This window comes from Semicossyphus pulcher, unplaced genomic scaffold (assembly GCF_022749685.1).
Source record: "Semicossyphus pulcher isolate SPU_LCO1_2020_fin unplaced genomic scaffold, fSemPul1.0.p SCAF_25, whole genome shotgun sequence".
Lineage (NCBI taxonomy): Eukaryota > Metazoa > Chordata > Actinopteri > Labriformes > Labridae > Semicossyphus > Semicossyphus pulcher.
This window is the reverse complement of record NW_027211699.1, coordinates 6,571,883-6,595,100: the sequence shown is the minus strand read 5'-3', so window position 1 is coordinate 6,595,100 and position 23,218 is coordinate 6,571,883. Positions and strand designations below refer to the sequence as shown.

The window sequence follows — 23,218 nt, the reverse complement described above, 5'->3', positions numbered from 1 at the left end:
GGAGACACCAGTGGAGAGGGATTGTGTATATTTTGGCCTTGTTAATCCCTCCAGGAAGTAAAGCTACAATTGGAAAAAAGAAACCAAGTGTCTTCATGTTCACACTTGGAATGAACCTTCTCTACCTACGATATGTACATGATATTAAAAATGGGATATCTATCACTGTACAATACCAACTTTGCTAACTGAGCTTTGCCACTATGTTTTTTTCTGGGATCGTACATTGTATATAACAGAGTCATAAATATATATGTCAGATTAATATGACGAAACCAGTCAATGTGTCTATTTCTGTTTATTTTCTTGTAAGAAAATTGCTGCTAGAGAGTCCATGTAGGGTTCATGGGTCAGGAAAAAGATGTGAAATTATGTGATACAAATGTGATCACGATTATAAAATAGTAATTATAGATAAAATTAACAATTATGAGATAAAAAGTCAGAATTATCATATATAATTACCATTTATTTTTATCATCAAGTTTTCGTCTAACCTCGGTCTTTTACTGTGGGGAAATAAACACACACTTCACTTTTCGAACACTGGGTGGCGGCAATGCATCGAATGTGCGGGATCTAAAAGAAGAAGAAGGAGCGCGCTGATTGGTCGCAAGTTTGGCGGACTTTATTCCCCCATGAAGAAGCTTTTTTGTTACGACCAAGTGGTCTGCATTTCACTCCAGTTTTGACAAGTTACAGCGGCGGAGTCTCTGCAGAACTGGTGAGTTAACTAACATTACAAGTTAATGTTTTATTGAGGCTCAGGGAAATTTAAACACATTAGTCGCTAATGATTGTAGATAATAATATTTTAAGAAGGATAACGGTATGTTTTAATGTCTTATTTGGCCGCATTTATCGAGTAGTTTTCCTCTCCCGGCGGAGTCATAACACCCGCACTGTCGTGATATTTATGCAAGCAGATGTCAGACACGAACCTAAAGTGTTTCTTGTCTAAAGTAAAAACCAAGTCAGCAAAAAAGTTAGTGCATATTTTTAACGCTGGAGCATAACGGTTTAATAAATAATTTTACTTTAGCCTTTTCTGCTCTCTTCCTGGGTCAGTCGTGTATAAACAGTCGTGTGCTCGGCTAACGTTAGCTGTTGACAGACGCATGACTGACCTGAAGTGATTTTATATTTGTTGGCAGCCTCAGATAGAGATTTGGCAAGTGTAAACAAAGCGGACAAATATCTGTCAACTTTATGGAGGAGTGAATGTGTAATCTAAGTTACTTAACAACCCTTGTTTTGAAGTCCTTGTAAGGGGTCAAGGTTTAACTGGTGTTACCATGTCAGGCCATAGCTGAAGAGTTGCAACATAACTGTGGACACTCAGCTGGTGCTCCATGTGGGCGCCTTTGTTTGAGGCGTTAGGGATGAAACAACGAATCTGTTTGGCTCTTACCAGCCTGTCAGCAGCACTTATTTTACATTATTTACTTATTGCAGCTTTTTGAATATTGTTTTTTGTATATTTTCTCTAGGTACATTTAACTTTCCTCTTTGTGCGACCACAGAAGAAGCAACCATGTCTTTAACAAACGGCCACCATGTCAGCAAAGAAACATGGGACTCCCACAACAAGATGATGCTGGAGCCTCTGTCTGTCAATGACTCGGAGGTTTGTGTTCTTTTACAGTTATAGGCATGGAGGGATTACTAAACATGCCACATCTGGTACAGGTCCAGGGGCCAGGATGTCAGAAGGCCACTGTAAAGTGACCGTTAACAGCACCACCTACAAAATGACACAAAATGACCACAAAGGGACAAAACAAATGACACTTTACGACTACAAATAGATGTAAAATAACTGCAGAGAGACAAAATAACTACACACAACACAACTACAAGTCTCCTGATGTACGTGGTGTGGGTTGCTTTTCACGTGTCTGGTCCTAGGGGCCCTTTTGTATCCATGGTGATAGCAACCCTTTTAATAAGTAGCTAAAAGCACAGGGATTTTAAGAGCTACAACTTCTTTTCATTATCATTTAGTTTAATTCTTGTTTGTTTTTCACTGAAGAGCTTGTCTGAGGACCTGAATTTGACTTGGCGTCTTTGTGTCTCAGGTGTTTTCTATCATTAAAAAAGAGAAGCACAGGCAGACGTACGGTCTGGAGCTGATCGCGTCAGAGAACTTTGCCAGCAGAGCTGTCCTGGAGGCTCTGGGTTCCTGCATGAACAACAAGTACTCTGAGGGATATCCCGGTCAGAGGTACGAGAATGAATCAATCCAAATGTTACAGCACGTGGTATGAGCAGTGCATTCTTCTGTATTGTATGTATTTAACAAATAATTAGCATATGGGGGTAATAATCCGTATGATCCATGTGCTCAGGTACTATGGTGGTACGGAGCATGTTGATGAACTGGAGAGACTCTGTCAGAAGCGAGCGCTGGAGGCCTACGGTCTGGACTCAGAGAAATGGGGCGTCAACGTGCAGCCATACTCGGGTATCGCATCCAAAACTGTTCTTCCATTTCCTCTCTTAGTGTCGTCTCTCTTGCATCCTCTTCTTCATCCCTCTCTCTGACTTATCATACTTCTGCTTCTCTGTAAGGCTCGCCTGCTAACTTTGCGGTCTACACGGCCATCGTGGAGCCCCATGGCAGGATCATGGGACTGGACCTACCTGACGGAGGTCACCTGACACACGGCTTCATGACGGAGAAGAAGAAAATCTCAGCGACGTCCATCTTCTTTGAGTCCATGCCGTACAAGGTACTGAACAATCACATTTTTCAACTCACACTCATAAGAAAGATTTAATAAAGCATAAACTGTAATGTTTGTAAGTCACAATGCTCTCACTATGAAGGAAGTTATTGTGGTATAGACTGAGAATATGTACTCTTTAAACTGGAGTATCATCTTGACATTCGAACACGTCTCTTGTGTTTGATGTTTTTCGCTGTCACTGTGAGCTTCACAAAATCCTTTATTTGTGTTTGAGTATAAATTAAACGGGTTTCTCTCTGAAACACGTTTTCAGGCTGGAGAAGAAATGTGTGCATTATGCAGTCCTCACTAAGTGGAACAAGATTAGACCCGTTAGTAAAACTATGTGCACATGATTCTGGCCTGTGGCTCTTCATGACGGCTGAAAAGACGAGAAAGATGACTTTGGGGAGTCGAAACAGAAAGAATGTATCACCAACTTTAAACTATACTATCTAAACCTTGTTGTTTTCTGCACCATGTCTTCTAAATGCAGCTTAACTCTACAGTTAGAAACAGACATGTCAGCATCTGCTGGTTACAGCCTCTTAAATGGGAAGGTTTACTGATTTATTTGTGACTGTGAAGAGAGAGCCTTTGGGATTTGGGCTGTTGCTCAAGATTGTTTAATTTAGAAAATAAGCAGATCAAGCTATGATGAAAAAAAAGACACAAGCATTCCAGATGAGTGTTACAGTAATAATCTCAAAGATTTTCATGTAAATAAATGTCTGTTAAGTCGCCTACCAAATGAGGTAACACAATGGTGACTGAGCCTATGGCCCACTGATGAAAGCCTTTGCATTGGCAGAATTACAGACTGGGTGTCTGTGGCGACTTTCACAGAAAGAAATCACAAGCGGCGCCCACTTAGTGATGCGTTTTCCATCAGCCAGCAGTGGTTGGTCTGCCAGAGAGGGTAGGCGGAGCTAAGCGGCTGCTTTTCCGGTCTCTGCAAATGTTGCGAGTAAACAGTAATCTACTAGGGGCGCTGTTTAGCTCAGTCGGTAGAGCAGGCGCCCCATATACAGAGGCTACAGTCTTCGTCGCACTGATCGCAGGTTTGACTCCCAGTCTGCCGATCATTTGGTGCATGTCAACCCCCACTCTCTACTCCCATCATTCTATCTTCAGCTGTCCTATAAATAAAGCCAAAGGCCAAACAAAAATCTTTAAAAACAGTAATCTACTATGTCTGAACAAACAAAGAAAAGATGGATGACTACAGATACAACTTCAACAAGAAGTGAAAATCCAAAGAAGAAGAAACAAACTCGACGCTCAGATGAAGCAAACAGTCTGAAAAGGAAAGCGACCGTCAGCCAGGAAAATCAAGAGTTACAACCGGAGCCAACCGTGGACGTCACACATGCAGCACTGTCTGGATATCTGGGAAGGGTGCTCCTGCAATTACCACTTATCGCCATAGGTGCCGCCGAAGAGAACGAAACTGAGATCTTTGAGGTTATAACTTTAACGCAGTGTTGAGTAAATAATAGATCATCTACATTTAAATAGACACTATGCATCCAAAGTTCTCAGTTTACATAATAATAAAAACGTTTTAATAATTTAGTCAAAGCTCAGTGTAAACAAATAAATACAGCAAACAGGTTTAAGATGTGGTGGAAACCTGATGGAATAAAGAGGATTTGATTAATATATTTTCTAACTTGAGTCTAATGTGTTCATGGCCGAAGCACAACCCTTTTATATCATGTTTTACATTTGTGTTTTTTTGTATTTAATATGAAATGTTCTTCTGCTTTCAGGTGAATCCAGAAACCGGCCTCATCGACTACGACAGACTTCAAGAAAACGCTCGGCTGTTTCACCCCAGACTCATTATTGCAGGTCCTTTAGCACACACACACACACACACACACACACACACATACACAGAGCGCATACTGACTTCTGCTAGAACCTGTTAACTTTCATATTTTAAACCAAATCAGAGAAATGATGCGTCCTCTTCATCTCCAGGAACAAGCTGTTATTCACGCAACCTGGACTACGCCCGCCTGAAGCAGATTGCTAACGAGAACGGTGCCTATCTGATGGGGGACATGGCTCACATCAGTGGGCTGGTGGCTGCTGGAGTGGTGCCCACCCCCTTTGATCACTGTGACATCGTTTCCACCACAACGCACAAGACGCTGCGAGGCTGCCGCGCTGGACTCATCTTCTACAGGAAAGGTAGGAATAAACACACCCCTTGTCGTGTTTGTTTAGCCATGAGTTTATGTTTGTTTATGTTTTTCTCCTGTTTATCTTTTATTTCCCTCGTCCAGGTGTGCGGAGTGTCGACGCCAAAGGGAAGGAGACTCTGTACAACTTGGAGTCTTTGATCAACCAGGCTGTGTTTCCAGGGCTGCAGGGAGGACCACACAACCACGCTATTGCCGGTACACCTTTTTTCCTTAAGTGTTTTTTCAGTTTCATTCATTTCTCTCCGTATCTCATCTCATTAATGTTTTCTTATTTTTTTCCCTGGCAGGTGTTGCTGTAGCTCTGAAACAAGCCATGACACCAGAGTTCAGGGCCTACCAGACGCAGGTTCTTGCTAACTGCCAAGCTCTGTCCAAAGCCCTTATTGACCACGGCTACAAGATCGTCACAGGTAAGAGCCGCTGTGCAGCTCTGCAGACGCTGAAGGAGCATATTGCGACAAAAAACAATTACACTGTCCTTAATTTACTCTTTAATTTAAGTCCTTTGGAGACAGTAAATGATGGAAAATATGTTAGGCCAAGGCCAAGGTTAGAATTATCACTGATAATCTGCAGATCCTTTGAGAATTTAGATGATTTGCAACCTGTTTCCTGTTATTAGGAGAATTATAATCATAATTAAAAGTTTTTCTCTTTTTAATGAACAGTCTGCAAACATTAGCTTCAATTAAACATTAATATAAATAGAAAGAAAGAAATGTCTTTTCATATACTTTCAAATAAAAACAGTCAAAATATATAAAACCAAACCCTCTCTTAAAAGCAAAAGGTTATGACGTATGCTTTATGATGGAGGCTTTTTAATGATTGATTGTATAGATGAATGAGGGATATTACCCTTCAGGATTTTAATGGCGTCAGGCGTGCAGTGCTTGAGTCTGTGAGGGTTTGAGAACTGCAGAAATATCAGGAATGGGACGCACTATCGTGACATCACACGTTGCCCGGAAACAAGATGATTAGAAAAAAAGCCAACCTCCAGCATGTAATTATCTCTTACATTACAGTGTTTACATATTTTATCAAACTATCAAAAGTCAGAAAGGCTTTAATGTTAATACTTTAATATATTTAACTGTAAAACATAAACATCTCTAAAAACGTGCTATGAATATCCACATAAGTGATGAACTAAATGTTGTGACTTACAGATAGACCTTCCTGTCACCGTCCACGCTCGCTTTGTTTACATTAAGGGTTTTTTTCTTTTTCAAACTTTATTAAATACTAGTGCGGGCTGGTCAATCACATTTGCATACATCACCAAGTTGGCTATGAACTCTGGGATACTACCAAAAAGTCAGACATGTGGACTCATTGAAAGTGATTTGACGCTCACACACTTAAAGGGAACGTGCCTCAAAGTCTGTGAGTGTGGGGATTGGGATTTGGCCATGTAGTGTCTTCTAACACTCTGTTCTTCTTCCTGTGAAGGCGGCTCAGACAACCACCTGATCCTGCTGGACCTGCGCAGCAAAGGATCCGATGGAGGCCGAGCTGAAAAGGTTCTGGAGGCCTGTGCCATCGCTTGTAATAAGAACACCTGTCCAGGTACTGTGTGTTAATGTGCCCTTTCCCTTTGTCAATGTGAAGGTTTCCTATAAATGTGTTTTTCACATCCAGAGTGTCCCTCTTAATGTTTCTGTGCATGTGTCTGTGTAGGGGATAAGAGCGCTTTGCGGCCCAGTGGTCTGAGGTTTGGCTCTCCGGCTCTGTCCTCCAGAGGCTTGGTGGAGGACGACTTCAAGAAGGTGGCTGAGTTCATTCACAGAGGTAATCTTTTAGAGGATTTAAACACACTGCAAAACCACATTATCGTGTTTACACATGTTTTTGTTCAAGTCAAACAAACGGCACAGGACAGGTGGAGGATTAGAGGTGCCACTGGGAAGATTTAGTTGCCTTTAAACAGAGCGGGCTATTTGATTTCACATATTCTTAGTATTAACTGTAAGCTAGGCTAACCGGCGGCTAGCTTTAGCTTGAACAGATGGCTGAGAGTTTAATTACATTTGATTTTGGGCTAATATGGTTAGCATTAAAACATAAGAGAGGAGAAGTCCATCCCCAAGAAGCACTCATAGAAACTTGTTTTACTTTAAGCAGTTTAAATTAAAGACTTTGGTTACATTGTGGTGAAGTTCAGTATTTATTTCTGTTAAGATTCTTCTACATTGCTCAGGAAACTGAAGCTTATGCCGGTGGTCGTATTTAGAGCCATTCATGAAAACAAAACAATTTCACATAAATGAAATTCCACTTTAAGATCCCTCCCTGCTGCCTTGTCTCCTGCAGCTATCGTGCTGACCCTGGAGGTGCAGAGAAGCCTGGATCCCAAAGCCACTCTGAAGGAGTACATTCAGGCTCTGGCGACAGGAGAGAAGTTCCAGCAGCGGGTTGCAGAAATCAGGGCAGAGGTGGAAGCTTTCGCCGGTCAGTTCCCCATGCCGGGCCTGCCTGAGCTGTAGATGGCGGCAGATCGGGCGCTGATGGCTGCTGGGACTGATGCAACACAACTTTAGTGCGGTTACTTGTGTATATTTCTTATGACTGTTCAATCTGTCACCTGTCAAAACGAGATCCTTCCTCTTTACCTCACAGCAGCTCAATTTTGGCCTCGAACAGCTTTGTCTTAATGGAAAGATAGACCTGCAGACTTCAGTGTTGCTTCAGTGCCTTTAATGTTGATGATGGGGATTTGGTGTCTGATCACTTTTAAGCTTTAATCTTGTCCAAAATCACCATTTCTTTTGTTTACAATTTCAAAGTTACTGTACCGTGGAATGAAGACCCTACAATAAAAAAAACAATGAACTCATACTTTTTACTCCTAATAAATGCCACCATAATGACGTTGACTACTGCGTATGATCTGAGTGCCTTACATCAAAACTTCTGCAAAAAAAGATCTTTCTTAAGATTATAAATATTTGCAAACTGTCACAAAAAGATGAGCCATGAGGGATTGTACCTGATGGTAGATCATTACAATTTATGTCGGGGATCACCAAGTCCAAACTCCAGTGGCACAACGGTTTTATCTTCCCTATGTGATTAAATGTTGTGAACTTTGATAAGACTGCATAAAATAAAAATGATTGAAACCACAACTGTTCTCTGTTTCTGTAGATTATATAAAAATACATTTCATAACGAGAAGTTGAGTTTTAATAAATACATTGTTTTGCTTCTTGGTTAATTTGTTAACTTTCCAAGGCTTTTTATTTTTATTTATTCTATTGTCTCTTTTATCATTTATATTTGATCAAGTGATTGCTGATGGGATGTACAAAGAATTCCAACATATATAACAAAGAATCTGAGTGCAATTTAAGAGGAAATTGCCAACTCTGGCAAATGAATTGATAAATCATGTTCATGTACAATTAAATCTAGTGCACAAATGTTTTTATTCCTGCATGAGACCTCCCAAACTCCATATATTTCTTTTTTTATGTTGTGATTTCCGCCAGGTTGTTTCTCCCGTGGCAACAGGTAGAAGGTGGAATTTAGATCTTCAAATAGAAAATTAAAATGAACAGTTAAGCAGAAAAAAAACACGGGAACAAATGTAATATATCAAAATATAGATTTGAAAACATAACAACTTGTATTAAAAATATTTGTTGTCTGAATGCCGGTAGTTTACATTTTTTCTGAGGGTGTAAGGGTTGCGTTTGAAGAAATTTGACTCAAGACCTCACCATTTCTGAAACCCTAGCTAGAACCCTGTGATTCAAAGTTTTTATACATCTGGTATTACAAATTTCTTTATAGAATGTTCATTTCTACCAATCTACTGTTAAGAAAATCATTAAGATCAGTAGAAAGGCCACCACAATGCGATGAGAGTTTGCTCGCGGATCGTTTAGTCTTGCCTTAATACGTCAGATCAGAGGTCAGTCCGCGCGCCTTCGATTCATGTAGCTGCCGTTGAGAACAAGGAGTATTTTCAAGATAAAGTTTAAGATCGGCCAATGTAAAGGGTCTTTTTTAAACAGACCCACAACTCTACAAAGAACAGCAGCTATCGGGTTTTCTCATCAGGTGGTTCGTTGTTGTTAGCCTAGCCTCGTTAGACACTCAAGCAGGCTGATGAAGAAATTGCTAGCTAGCTAACTAGCTCAACTTCAGGCTAGCTTAACGAAACTGACATATTTTTCATTACCGGAGTACGAAAAACTAACGCAAACATGCAGGACTTACTGGCTACCGTGGATCACGTCAAGTTTGACCTGGAAATCGCCGTGGAGCAGCAGCTAGGAGCACAGCCTCTGCCCTTCCCCGGCATGGACAGTACGTGCTTGGATGCTAGCTGTTACTTAGCCGTTAAACTATAATCAGGGTTATCATTTAAACTATGGCTGCTAAAGGCAGTTTGACACCGGCACCTGCAATGTGGTGACTATACATGTCAGCATGTTGTACCGTTAATCTAATTTCTTTTTTTAAGCTTGTATTTGTGTCTTCCTGCAGAATCCGGGTCCGCTGTGTGCGAGTTCTTCATGAGGGCAGCTTGTATAAAAGGTAAAAACACAACATGACAACATTTAAACAGCTCTCCATACAGGTGTGGTGCACAAATTGGGCATTGAAATAAGTTTCACTCTAAATTTAAGTAGATGGATAAAGTCTCCTGACATATAGTAGAGACAAAATATATTGCCTTTTAAGTGATTACACAGTAATTTAGTATTTCACGTCATAATCAGTGGGTCTGGGTGATGACAGCAACTTTACATTTTAAAGTTGTAGAAGAAGAAAAGTAGTGGGTCTCAGGAAACTGATCAATAATATTTTGATCAGGCTGTTTGTTGGAAAGATGTGCCTTCATCTGTATTGAATCCTTTATTTGTTTTGTTTCAAATCTCAGGTGGGATGTGTCCTTTCCGTCACATCAGTGGAGAGAAGACGGTGGTGTGTAAGCATTGGCTCAGAGGACTGTGCAAGAAGGGAGACCAGTGCGAGTTTCTCCATGAATACGACATGACCAAGATGCCTGAGTGCTACTTCTACTCCAAGTTTGGTTCGTTGACTCAGTGTTATAAAATAAAATCACCCAGCTGAGCTAGACAACTTTATTTGTGATATTTGTGACCTGCTTCTGTTGATCACGCAGAGTGTATCTGTCAGTGTTTTGATCCCGTGTGGTGTTGTAATGTATGTTTGTGTTGACCTTGACAGGTGAGTGCAGCAACAAGGAATGTCCATTCCTGCACATTGATCCAGAGTCCAAGATCAAAGACTGTCCCTGGTATGACCGAGGCTTCTGCAAACACGGTAAGTCCTGCTTAGTGGTGGACATAATAGTGGTAATATATATATAAGTTCACAAAGAATGAATTTCAGGGGCTGATGGCATCATGACTTGCACATCTCTTGCCAGTGCTATCTGCCACGTCTGATTCAAGGGATATTGCACTTAAGTTATTTCAGCAAAAACACGTCCATAAAATTCTTCAGCTCAGGGCTTTGTTGTGCTTTTGATTTAAAAAAAACGAGCTGTCTGCATCTCCCCTCTGCTGCTCTCTAAAACTTGAGTTTGGTTTGTTATTGTCTCATTTGAGCAGGTGAAGTGTCCGCAAAAAAACTTGCAGTGCTTTTGTGAATTCACCCCATAGTCTTTTTCTGCTGGTTTGTCTGAAGCAAAACTTCCTATTTCACTCTGCGCTGTGGCTCTTTATTCATCTTCCATCTACTTCTCGCAGGTCCTGACTGCAGGCACAGACACACAAGGAGGGTGATCTGTGTGAACTACCTGGTGGGCTTTTGTCCAGAAGGAAAATCCTGTAAATTCATGCAGTAAGTTTCCCCCTTTTTATTTTATTCCTACTTGATAGAAACTGTTTTGTTGTGGGAAATAATCACACCACTTATGACTTGTCTTTGCATTATGTTTTGTTGTTGAATATAGTTCTCTCTCTGCCATAGTTAATGCGTAAATGTTGAGTATTCTTTAACCCAAAGCTTCAGGCAGCAACATAAACAAAGCAGACACTTCTTCTGACAGTTATGTAGATTAATCAGTGAGTTTTTCTTTCACAGCCCTCGTTTTGAACTACCAATGGGAGCTTCTGAACAGCCTCCTCTACCACAGCAAATCCAGAACCAGACAAAGGTAAGACAACACATCTGTATTATTGTATCCTATTTATTCAGGTAAGTACAGCCTCTGTCCGACTGAAATTAAACTATAATCCTTCTCTCTGATGGTTTCCTGCTGCAGCCTGTTCCCACCATCGGCCGCTCGTCGCTCTCTCTAATCCAGCTGACCAACTCCAGTCCGGGCCAGCGGCCGCAGAACCACACACCCATGGGTGGCATGCCGCAAAATAACATGATGGGCAACAGAGGGCCTCGGCCACTAGACCAGGTCACCTGCTACAAGGTGAGGCGTCTGAACGTTGGTCTCATAATGTGCCCATGTGTGTTCTCAATCAGTTTAAGACAGTGATCTATCACTGTAGTTGTGAAACTGAAGGATTGCATAGGTTGTTTCACTGCTGTCCTTTGCTCTAAATCAGGAGCCATTAACATCATTCGTTTGTCCTCCCTGTGTTCACAGTGTGGTGAGAAGGGCCACTACGCCAACAAATGCACTAAAGGCCACCTCGCCTTCCTGAGTGGACAGTAACCTTCAGCCTCGAGGTCACCGCCGTGCTGTGGCTCAGTCCTAAGTGAGAACAGGAGGCCAGAGGAAGTTCCTTCTGTGCAACAGGCTGAGTGAACTTAAAGACTTTGACTGGCACTGTTGTGTGGAGTCACTTCAAGGTGAATTAAATCGAGATATGACAGCCAGGGTCCAACAGAGGTGCAGCCCTGTAACGTGCTGCAGGATATTCCTCTTTCCTCGGGTCAAGTGACTGCATCAGTGACACCAGAATCTTTCAGACCGTGTAAAATAAAAAAGATGTGATAAATGCCAGTAGAAATGTAAATAAATGCTGTTTGTACTCAAACTACTGTAATTATTCACAGCCCAAATCCACCCTTTAATGGTTTGCGTTACATCACAACCTGGCCTAAATTATCTGGCTTGCACTGATCACAAGTTCAGACTCGTAAACGCAGCATGTGGTTCTTCAAATGGGGCCTTTAACAGGAAGCAGGTTTAACAAACTCAGAGTTTTTGGTTCTAGATAATCAGAGTTTAGTTAACTGGATATGAAATAAGACATCTTCAATGTAGCTAAGATAACATGCTTCATCATGTTAATATGTAAATGAGGTTTAACACTATTCTTTAAAAATACAGCAGTTAGTTTGGTGGTAGAAAAGTCATCAAGTTAATGCTGCTCCATTTTATGTAGTGTACTCAGACTTAAATGCCCTTTATGGATGATGAAGGGATGGAATCCTTCTGTATGTAACTTTAGTTTTATACATCTATTGGTAGCATTGGTGGATGTAAATATAGTGTAAATTAACAGATTTAGTTTAGACTTGTGATTGTAAACTCTGTCCGAACCAGTAGTATTGATTCTGGTGATTTGCAGTTGACAGGAAGTGTTCAATAAAACGGTGTACAGTTTCAGATGTGCATATCTTGGTTAGCAACATTGAAACAGTTGCTGAAGTACTATATAAAAATTAAGATTTTACTCAGCTGATATTTAAAGTCACTTATACTTTTAGTCCAGTTTTAAAATCTGTTTTTTCAGCTGACCCACAGTCATCCTCACTCATGTGATATTCTTACTTCAGTGCAGCTACTCTAACGTCCATAGAGGCACAGACAGAGCAGCGTCTCATAGCTCAGAAAGGTTACTTTTCACACGACTGAGGTCCAAACGAAACTCAAACATTCAGACACAAAATGCGTCACTAAATCTTTGAATTGTTTATTGGTCACAACAGTCACATTTTGAACACAAAGAGCTGAGAGTAGAAAGAGCAGGGGGAACAGAGACTCAAGTTCAACCCCTGAAGGTCGTCTGATGGCTGCTGAAGGGGCTTAGTGGTACTTCCTCCAGCGGTCATGTTCTGGAAGAGAAGACAGGAAGGGAAGCAAAGAATGTTTAATGTAAAAGTCTCTTCTTCACATTAATAACATTGTAGCCAGTTTAAGACACCAGAGCTCAAAAAAGTTTACAGTGAAGGTAGATCATCTCGAACAGGAAGTATCGAGTGTATGTATTCTTACTGATGTGGTCGTATTCCCACAGGTAGCTGAGGGCCACGTAGCCAACCAGCAGCATAGCAACACCACCGATGCCTCCCTTCTTCACGTTAATGTACTTGTTGTAGTATCTGTCGTGGCCTGTAATAAAACAAACTGCTTAGACCACAGCTGAAAACAGGAAACATGCTACAGTGTCACCAAAATATGAAGACACAACAGGACATGTATCAGAAGCAGAACCTGACTGATTGTCTGAGTAGTTCTCTGGGTGTGCTTTACTTCTCGAAGACCTAAAAGACTTAAACTACAAAGCTCAGCCAGGGGAGAACTACTTTTAGCCTCAGGTGGTTTCATGAATGCAGCCCCTGATATTTTCTAGAACAAGTAACAGAATTGACAACCTGATTGATAGCAGGTACTTTGTTTTGCATCCTGATAATGAATGAAAACAACATGACGTTTGTTTACTAAATAAGTAGCATTGTAAAAATGTGTATATAACAAATTGGCTACATTTAAAACTGAAAAACTCCTGTGAAAGTGAGTTTGAGATAAAACAAGACGTTTGAGTGAGAGCAGGTTTCCTCACCCCTGCGGACAGCTGAGAGGAGGCCGTTGGGAGTGAAGTCTCGACCTCCAAGCCAGCTTCCCAGCTCGCCCAGCTTCACGTCCATCAGACGCTTCTCAGCTACGGGAACTGGACAAAAGGTGAGACAGCAACAGCAGTTTGATCACAGATTTTCCACACTGACTGAAATATTCTGTAGATGCAAAACAATGTTTGTAGCTCCAACAGAAATCTATACAATGATTGCCACTTAATTACAAACTCCATAGACAGGAAATTTACGATTTTTATGTTTTATGATCAATTGTTTAAATAAAGTTTCAACAAAAAATCCCAAACATTTCTTTATCCCAACTTTTCGAATTTAAACATTCAAGACTTTGTGTTAGTAATCTACTAAAGATCCTTGTAGTTAAAACAGGCAGAGTAAAGAAGTCACCTTGAGTTCTGAGGACTTGATACTTTTATACAGTTTATATACAAAACTTTTATTTTGAAAATTAATTGACGGACCAATCAATCCTGAAAACATTAATTAGTTGCAGCTATAAAGTCCGGGAAGTAGTCAACAACACCTTCATTTTCTAAAACGCCAAAATCTACAGAAAGCTAAGTTTAGTTGCTCAAATGTATTCTCAATTACACAAACATCCTTGAATGAATGTGCCTTAAACTGTACTTCTGTATTCGGTCACATGTGACACTTAGAGGTTTGTAACTATTTTGCCAGTTTAAAGAATTAAATAATCCCAACCCGGCATTCAAAACACACTGCATGGTATAGCACGACTTTAAGTGTGATAGGATTAAAACTAACTAATGATAATATCGAATTGGGGTAACGTTATGCACTGTGTTTGCAGGCTACTGTGCAAACAAGCCAAAAGAAACCGTTATTTAACTTAAACACGCAAATACAACTTCTTCATGATAGTTTCCTCCAAACTGTAAAGATGTGTCGAAACTGTCTAATTAGTTAACATAACAGTTAAAGTGAAAAAGCGGCTCGTAGATACATTTCAACCGTAAACTATCAATGACACGCAAAGTCCTTGACGTGACTCAAAGGATCAGTGCGGCCTTCAGCCAGGCTAAAACCTTCAACTGATACATTAACGGTCCATCTGACGGAAAAACACACAACATCGGTAAAGACCTTAAAATATACTAACGCACAAACATATAATAAAGATAATTTTGGATTTTTGAAGCAGAGGACACGATGTATTACCTATTCTGTCCGCCATCTTGACTGGTGCAGAGAGTTTGCAGTAGGGAATTATGGGAATAAACTGTGCAAGTGCATTATGGGAGAAGATCTAGTTTTTCATCTATCCGCTAGAGAGCAGCAAAATATATGAAACCAGACGTCTAATAATGAAACCAGAAGGTTTTAAAATAACAACGCTAGTCAAACAACGAGCAACAACAAACTAGGTGTATTTAAAAATCCTCTACGACATTTTATGACTTCTACTCAGTTAGGTAAGCTAGCTTACAGTGCTGCAATAAACCATCCCCTCATTAAGGTAAACATGTTCAGTTTTTGTTTAAACTGTGTAAGAGAGATCAACTTTATGATAATTTCAGAGGATTTAGTTTGTTGTGAACTGTAGGCTAGTACACTAGTTCACGTAATCTATTAATAAGCCTTATTTTTTCCTATTTTAACATCTTAACCGTTGGTTAATAATAAATATTGGGCAGTATAATTGATAAAGAAAATATTTGTCATTGCAGCTCTTTTATAACCTATGGATTTGTGTGACAATGGGTTAGGCTAGGTAGACATAATTTTGTATCTTTATAGTGGCAGTACATCTCTATATGTTGTTCAATATCACAGTATCACAGACTTAAGCCTAGGTGCCTATAGAAATCTATAGGTATTAATCATATTCACACAGCTGTCTTTTTCTTCTGATCACACTCAAGGTGGAACACTTCAATGCTATTTTAATGCTCTTATACTCCAGGTCATAAACGCAGGAAACTGGGAAAAAAAGTTACAATTTCACCAATTCTCCATTGATTAGCAACTGAAAATCGAGAGGAACGTCCGACCATATTTCATGTAAAAAAAAAAAAAAACCAGTGGGTTACCATTAGCTAGTTAGCATAACTTCTAGCTAGCTGACATTGCCTTTAGCTAGCCATCATTAGTTTCATTAGTCAACTTTTCTACGATATTGTGTAACGCTATCTATCGATATTTTTGCTAGGAAGTGGTTGAAAGTTAGCATTAGCACTTGTCTAACTGTAGCTAATTTTTTATTAAATATGTCGTTTTAACTTGAAATGTTGCCTGATGACCCTCAAGGTTTTCTATATATACTGCGTATCCTTTGTCTTTACAGATGCTAATCCACCAGCAAGCAGAGAAATGGTAATGGAAACTTCAAACACAACAGTACAATATATTTTTTATTTTTTAAAAAGAGTTTATTCCTTCAATAAACTATAAAGGTCACCAAAGTTGTAGCATCCACTCAATCTGAAAGAGTAGTTCCCTCTGAGAGCTGCTGTTGCACACAAGACCAGTGTCTGTATCTTTGATGTGAGTCGTGTCCTTCTAACTGTTTTGGCACTTCTGTGTGTCTCCTCCACCTCGGGCTCCACTCTGTGACGTTCTACGGATTGGGAGGGCTTGGATATCAGGTCTTGTTTTGTGTTTAGGGACTGTAGTGGTCTGGTGTGAGGTTCAGAGTCCACATCTTCGGAGTGGGCTGCAGGGTTCCTCCCGTTTGAGGGGAGTCATCTTCTTCTCTCTTTGTGTTTCCTGATGTTGTTCTCTCCTCATTTATACTGGGGGAGTAGCGGCCAAGCTGGATATTGAGCCAGATGTTTCGTCGCTGAGTCCAGCCCCCTGGAACCTCATACAGATGCTCCTGATGTTCCTCATGCGGCTGCAGAAACCTCCTGCACACTGCCACCATGCTTGGTGATAACGGAGAGCTGACTCCCAGGAAGTTCTCTGTGGAGAAAGAGGAGCACAAATCCTCCAGCATCTGAAGGCCAAAGCCTCTCCTCCTACAGCTCCTCCTCACCAGCACTGTATCCAGAACAGGAAGCAGGTAGCAGCAACTGCTCCAGGTGTCACACAGGCTGCCTTTGTGTTTGATGGATCTCTGGATTTGCTGGACGTACGTAAAACATTGTCCACACACCACGACTTCTCATGCAGGTATAGAGCCATCACTTTTGTTGGATCATCAGAAGGGTGAAGCGCCAACAGCGTACAGTCAGGTTGGTCATCTTCAAACAGCTGCAACTGTGTTACATTGTTTGCAGTTATTGCTAATTAGACATCTGTGATGACTGAAAATATTCATTATTACAAAGTCCTGACTTCAAAAAGAAAAGGTACTGTTGAGATGCTGCTGTCACGTCAGTGTCATCCGCAGCTGGAAGGTGAACAGGGTGCATGGCTTTATGTGTGAGGAGGTCATAGAGCAGTTGAGTCACAGGCGTTGACAAAAAGCTTCCTGCTTCACCTGTAACCTTCTTAATTTCACTTTAAACACACCTTTAACGTTACTTTTTTTTCTCTCTGACTTGCAGCACCATCCTCTGAAGGAAGAGAGGCATTCCATCGCTTCGTCATTTTTAAATCTCCGTTTAGTTCACCAGCATTAGCTTGAACATCCCAACAGTGGAGCATAAATTAGCATTTGAGCTTCCCAGCCTGAGCGTGATGTCAGAGGAAAATGGCTGCCATGTGAGTATAGTGGAAAAGTAGGGCACGTAAATATATGTTTTTATTCCTCTGTTTTTTGTACAGCTCTATGTTAACCCCCCCCCCCCTTTTTTATATAGGCCAGCAAAACATGTCAGTTCTCATATATTCTGAAATAACCACCTGAAGGGTTTACTCCCCTGACGTCCCCCGACACTCTATCACAGGACTCATTTTTTCAGGGGAAAGCAGCCGATCAATGAGCGGCACAACAGCCAGCAGCACTGGTGAACATAATGTACCTGAAGATGTAGTTAAGATCTTGCGTTTGTCTTTGTGTGTGTTTGTGTGAGTGGAAGAGGTTGTACAGGTCCCTTCCCAACACGCCCCGTGATCAATACAACCTGCTCTTTCTCATCTCCCTCTCTCTCTCTCTCTCTCTCTCTCTCTCTCTCTCTCTCTCACACACACACACACACACACACACACTTACACACCGAGTCAATTAGGGTGTGTAGTGGTGGTTTTGGCCTTCATCCAAGACTGACTCTTTCCTTTGTTAGACTGATTTCCCTGCTTCACTCTAATGACTTTCATAAGATGGAGGACTTTTAATATAGGTGTCTCTTTCTCCTCTTGTCTTTACTCACACAGTCACACTTTTATACACCTTTGATTACTTTTCACGCTCCCCTGGTTTGGTTTATCTTTCGTATGTGCTGTTTTTGTTGCATGGCAGAGATGTCCTGTGTGTGTAAGTGCATGACGAGGGTTTGTAGGTGGATACTGAGTACATTGTGTGTGTATGTGTGTGTGTGTGTGTGTGTGTTGAACATGGCAGAATCTCCACCAGGTCTTTGATGTTGATGATTCAGCTCTCTTTCCGGCATGTTGACCCAAATGTTTTTTCTCTTCATCTCTTCCCTCCAGTGTTGCCAGACTGACTGACACCGAAAAAAGCCAAATCAGAGCCTCCAACCCACTCAGTTATCATTTAAGGTAAACACATTTTGTGCTTTTCATTCGAGATTTTTTTCAGCTGTATATGGAGAAAAAGCGGGCTATAAATATGGCTCAGGATAAAGGACAAAATTAAGACTATTAGGTGGACGAAGGAGGCTATGTTAGACGCACGACCTGCTGCCCTAGTCGAATGAATAGGCGGCTTCTTATTTACCACCACCGGCCTCTCAGTTACCAACGCTGGCTTGTCTTTGGCCAGATCAGTAGCTGGCTTCGGCAAGGATTTAGCCCCCTTCTGTTCAGTTCTCTCAATAGTCTTAATTTTGTCCTTTATCCTGCACCATATATAAATGTATAATGTAATAACGTAATAAAAAGTCGCCCATTTGTGCAGAAACCTGGCTCCTCTCCCTCTCCCCATGAAGGTCATATTCAGTCACACACTCTGTTGAACCAACACAATGCCTCTGTCTGATTTACACACAGCTCGAGCAAGAATACACACACACACACACACACATACACACGCAAATGCAACATACAGAGACATGAACTCACACTGACACATCTAAATTTAATTTAGGCTGTAAAGGTAACCAACAACACTAACAAAATCTAATTTGGAGAGTAAACCCACAAGCAGAAATGACCCTGTGGTGCAGGTTCACCAACTTGTTTATTGGATTTGTTTATTTGTTGCAGCGCTGCCTCTGGCCTCAGTGTACTTAAGAGTCTATACCAGCCACACACACACACACACACACACACACAGTCAGACAAAAGCACTAGGGGACGGATGATTTTATTCCACCTCAAGAGGCAGGTGCCCCCGAGGTCTGTCAGGGAGACAGTTCTTTGAAGCTGAACGAGGGAGATGGAGGATAGCGAGAGAGAGAGAGAGAGAGAAACGAGGGATGGTGGGAGGGAAGGGTGAAGGATAGACGGGTGAGGGAGAGAAGACAGGGATGAAAGAGGGAGGAAACACATGAAGACGGTGTGAGCACAAAAGGGGAAACTGGCAGCGGAAAGAGAATGATGGAGGGAGATGAAGGATAAAGGAGAGGAGGGGAGTGAGCCCGTGTCTGTGCACACGGCTCTCTAATACACGACCTTTAAGCATCCACTCTCCCACTCACATCCTGCTCATCCATCCCTCACGAGTTACATCTTCTTTCGCTTTATTTTCCATACTTCCTATTGTATTGTCTTTTTAATCGCCACTTTTTTTTTCTGTCCTTGTCTCTCTTGTCCCTACATCTCTAACTGTCCCACACTTCCTGTTTCCTCCCTTCTCTTCCTCCCTCCCTCATTGATTTCTCTCCTCTCTGTTTCCGCTCTTTTGCCTTCTGTGTCTCCTTTCTTCCTCTTGAGTGCCATCTCCTTCCCCTCCTCCTCTATGACCTGTATTTTTACCTTTTCGTCTTCTGGTCAGGAGCTCACATATATCGACAGATGGGCAAAAATGATACTAACACATGGTCAGGGCAGGGAGGCAGGAGGGATGGCTCATGTGTTTATCACCTCTCTCTATTACTACATAATCTCATTAGAGATATGGAGATCACCAGGGGAGCTGCTAAAAGGAGCTGGCTGCCTGATGAGGGTCTCAGGGGAAATGTGTGTGTGTGTGTGTGTGTGTGAGACAAAGACGAGTAAAGAGACAGAGAGCGAGGATACATCTGTGGAAACGCTCTGCAGGGACCATTTAAATCCTCACAGCGATAATGGCTTCAGCCACTAAATCAAACTTTCCCTTTCACATTCACTCACACTCTTAAATGTAATGGGTGTAATGGGGACACGCTGACTAATCAGAGCTACATTTGTAAGTAAGTGAGTGAGTAAGAAAGACCGAGAAAAACAGCCTAAAGTACACAGCAGTTTTTGCGAAATTTGTTGACTTTTGTTTTTCAATAAGATAAAAGTGATTCTTCGAGCAAACTTTCTATTTATTGGTACATTACTTTCTCTATTTATTTGTCAAATTGTAATAGTGTAAATATTTTTTTTAAGTAAAAATTAAATTTTTGACATATTTTTTTATTCTCTTTCTTCCTGAGACCCTTTAATTTGTGTGCATACTAGATGGAGCTAGAGCCAGGAGGCGATTAGCTCAGCTTAGTTTAGCATAACGACTGTAAGGCTTGGGAAATCAGTAAGCCTTGCTCTGTCCAACAACCTATTGGAAGTTGAAATGGTCCTGATGGTGTATTAACAAACCTCTAACAAAATATAATAACCTCTAGTTAAACATCTACAAACAAATATTTTAAGGAATCAATCAAATTTTATTTGTATAGCTCCAACTCATAACCAAAGTTATCTCAAGACAGTTTACAAAAAGAGCAGGTCTAGACTGTTCTCTTTGTTATTTAGAGAGAGACCCAACATGAATCACCATGAGTAGCACTTAGCAACAATCAGCACACTGGCAAGGAAAAACTTCCTTTTAACAGGCAGAAACCTCGAGCAGAACCTCACTCATGTTGAACAGCCGTCTGCCTCGACTGGATGGGCTGAAAAATGGGACAGAGGGAGATGTAGGATAGAGACAGGCAAAGAGAGCAAAAAAACAATAAAACCTCTAAAAAGAAATAAAACCTGAAAAAAAAGAATTAAACCTGAAAAAAAAACAATAGCACTAAAAAAAAATAAATAAATAAATAAAACTTAAAAAGTAACAATAGAACTTGAAATAAAACATAAAAAAGACAATAGAACTTGTAAAAAAGAAATAAAACTTAAAAGAAACAATAGAACTTGTAACAAAAAAGAAAAGAAAAAAAATGAAAAGAAAAACAGTAGAACTTGTAAAAAAATAAAATAAATAAAACGTTAACACAATAGAACTCGAAAAAAAGAAAGAAATAAATCTTAAAAAAACAGTAAAACTTGTAAAAAAAAAACTTAAAAAAACTTAAAAAAACAATAGAACTTGAAAAAAATATAAATAAAATTAAAAAAACAATAGAACTTGAAAAAAAAGAAATAAAACATAAAAAAGACAATAGAACTTGCAAAAAAATAAAGATATAAAACTTAAAAAGACAATGAAACTTGAAAAAAAAAGAAATAAAACTTAAATAAAACAAACAATAGAACTTGCAAAGAAAATTGAAAGAAATAACACTTAAAAAACAATAGAACTTGGAAAAAAGAAATAAAAGAAAAAATGAAAAGAAAAAGAGTAGAACTTGTAAATAAAACCTTAACACAATAGAACTTGTAAAAAAAGAAATAAAACTTTAAAAAACAATAGAACTTAAAAAAAATAGAAATAAAACTTAAACAAAACAATAGAACTTGTAACAAAAAAGAAAAGAAAAAAACGGAAAGGAAAAAAGTAGAACTTGTAAAAAAAATAAAGATATAAGACTTAAAAAGACAATAGAACTTGCAAAAAAAAGAAAAGAAATAAAACTTAAAAAATAACAATGGAACGTGAAAAAAAAGAAATAAAACTTAAATAAAACAAACAATAGAACTTGTAAAGAAAATTGAAAGAAATAAAACAAAAAAACAAAAGACGTTGAAAAACAACTTAAAGAAATAACAGAATAAAAAACAACAGAATGAAAAACAGAATAAAACCTGTAGAATAAATAAAACCTGATAAAAAAGAATTAAACAAGTAAAAGAAACAATAGAAGTTGTAAAAAATAAAGATATATGACTTAAAAAGACTATAGAACTTGTAAAAAAAAAGAGGAAAAGAAATACAACTTAAATAAAACAAACAATAGAACTTGCAATGAAAATTGAAAGAAATAACACTTAAAAAACAATAGAACTTGGGAAAAAGAAATAAATGAAAAGAAAAAGAGTAGAACTTGTAAATAAAACCTTAACACAATAGAACTCGAAAAAAAGAAATACAACTTAAAAAAACAGAACTTGTAAAAAAAGAAATAAAACTTTAAAAAACAATAGAACTTAAAAAAAATAGAAATATAACTTAAACAAAACAATAGAACTTGTAAAAAAAAAAAAGGAAAAGAAATCAAACTTAAAAAAATAACAATAGAACTTCTAACAAATAAAAGAAAAAAACGGAAAAGAAAAAAAAGTAGAACTTGTAAAAAAAATAAAGATATAAAACTTAAAAAGACAATAGAACTTGCAAAAAAAAGAAAAGAAATAAAACTTAAAAAATAACAATGAAACTTGAAAAAAAAAGAAATAAAACTTAAATAAAACAAACAACAGAATGAAAAACAGAATAAAACCTTTCGAATAAATAAAACCTGAAAAAAAGAATTAAACAAGTAAAAGAAACAATAGAACTTGTAAAAACACATAAAATAAAAAAAAGAAAAAAGAAAAATAGAATTAAAAAATAAAAAAAAAATACAACTTTACAAAAAATAACAGAATAAAGCCTGTCGAATAAAAAATCATTGAACCTGTAACAGAAGCACAATAAAACCTGTAAAAAAGAAAACATTAAACCTGTACAAAAAACCCCAAAACAATCAACCTGTGAACCACAGAAATAAAACCTGAACTGTACCATACCATTTACATACTCAAGTGTCCTCTTGGAAACAGTGAAACCTGTACTAAACAATTCTAACATACCTGTAATACATCAATTGTAGCTGTTTTAAACTAGTTAGAACTTCTTATAAACCAGTTAAACCTGTTATAAACCAGTAAACCTCTGGGAAACCCGTGAAACCTATTAACAGTTATTTGAACTTGTGAAAAAAACAAAACAAAAAAAAAGACGCAGGGTCTTAGGAGGATAATCCAACATAACCTGCTATAAACCATTTGACCCTATTATAAACCAGTGAAACCTGTACTAAACAATTCTTACCTGCTAAAAACCAATGTCATGAACCAATTAAACCTGTTAACAACTATTTTAACCTCCAAAAAACACAATAAAACCTATTATAAAACAAACAATACACAAATTGTAGC

General features: G+C 39.2%; 3 protein-coding genes and 1 pseudogene across 3 annotated transcripts; 2 read left to right on the top strand and 2 right to left on the bottom strand.

Moving 5' to 3' along the window:
• Positions 1-696: 696 nt before the first annotated feature.
• Positions 697-8,062, top strand: shmt1 (serine hydroxymethyltransferase 1 (soluble)). The gene is made up of 12 exons (XM_069676060.1): positions 697-724; positions 1,491-1,627; positions 2,079-2,224; positions 2,349-2,464; positions 2,572-2,732; positions 4,502-4,583; positions 4,716-4,928; positions 5,024-5,137; positions 5,230-5,352; positions 6,398-6,514; positions 6,626-6,736; positions 7,259-8,062. Exons 2-12 carry the CDS (start codon positions 1,535-1,537, stop codon positions 7,429-7,431), a joined length of 1,449 nt encoding a protein of 482 aa, XP_069532161.1. The 5' UTR covers positions 697-724; positions 1,491-1,534; the 3' UTR covers positions 7,432-8,062.
• Positions 8,063-8,866: 804 nt separating this feature from the next.
• cpsf4 (cleavage and polyadenylation specific factor 4) lies at positions 8,867-12,205 on the top strand. The gene is made up of 8 exons (XM_069676162.1): positions 8,867-9,259; positions 9,440-9,490; positions 9,837-9,989; positions 10,148-10,243; positions 10,672-10,765; positions 11,009-11,081; positions 11,190-11,351; positions 11,529-12,205. Exons 1-8 carry the CDS (start codon positions 9,157-9,159, stop codon positions 11,595-11,597), a joined length of 801 nt encoding a protein of 266 aa, XP_069532263.1. The 5' UTR covers positions 8,867-9,156; the 3' UTR covers positions 11,598-12,205.
• A 583-nt stretch (positions 12,206-12,788) lies between these two features.
• Positions 12,789-14,942, bottom strand: atp5mf (ATP synthase membrane subunit f). Its single transcript, XM_069676239.1, has 4 exons — positions 14,885-14,942; positions 13,675-13,782; positions 13,107-13,223; positions 12,789-12,946 (listed from the first exon to the last, which is right to left on the bottom strand). The coding sequence occupies exons 1-4, from the start codon at positions 14,898-14,900 to the stop codon at positions 12,918-12,920; spliced, it is 270 nt and encodes an 89-aa protein (XP_069532340.1). The 5' UTR covers positions 14,901-14,942; the 3' UTR covers positions 12,789-12,917.
• A 1,153-nt stretch (positions 14,943-16,095) lies between these two features.
• On the bottom strand, positions 16,096-17,079 carry LOC138603961 (protein FAM169B-like; annotated as a pseudogene).
• Positions 17,080-23,218: the final 6,139 nt, after the last annotated feature.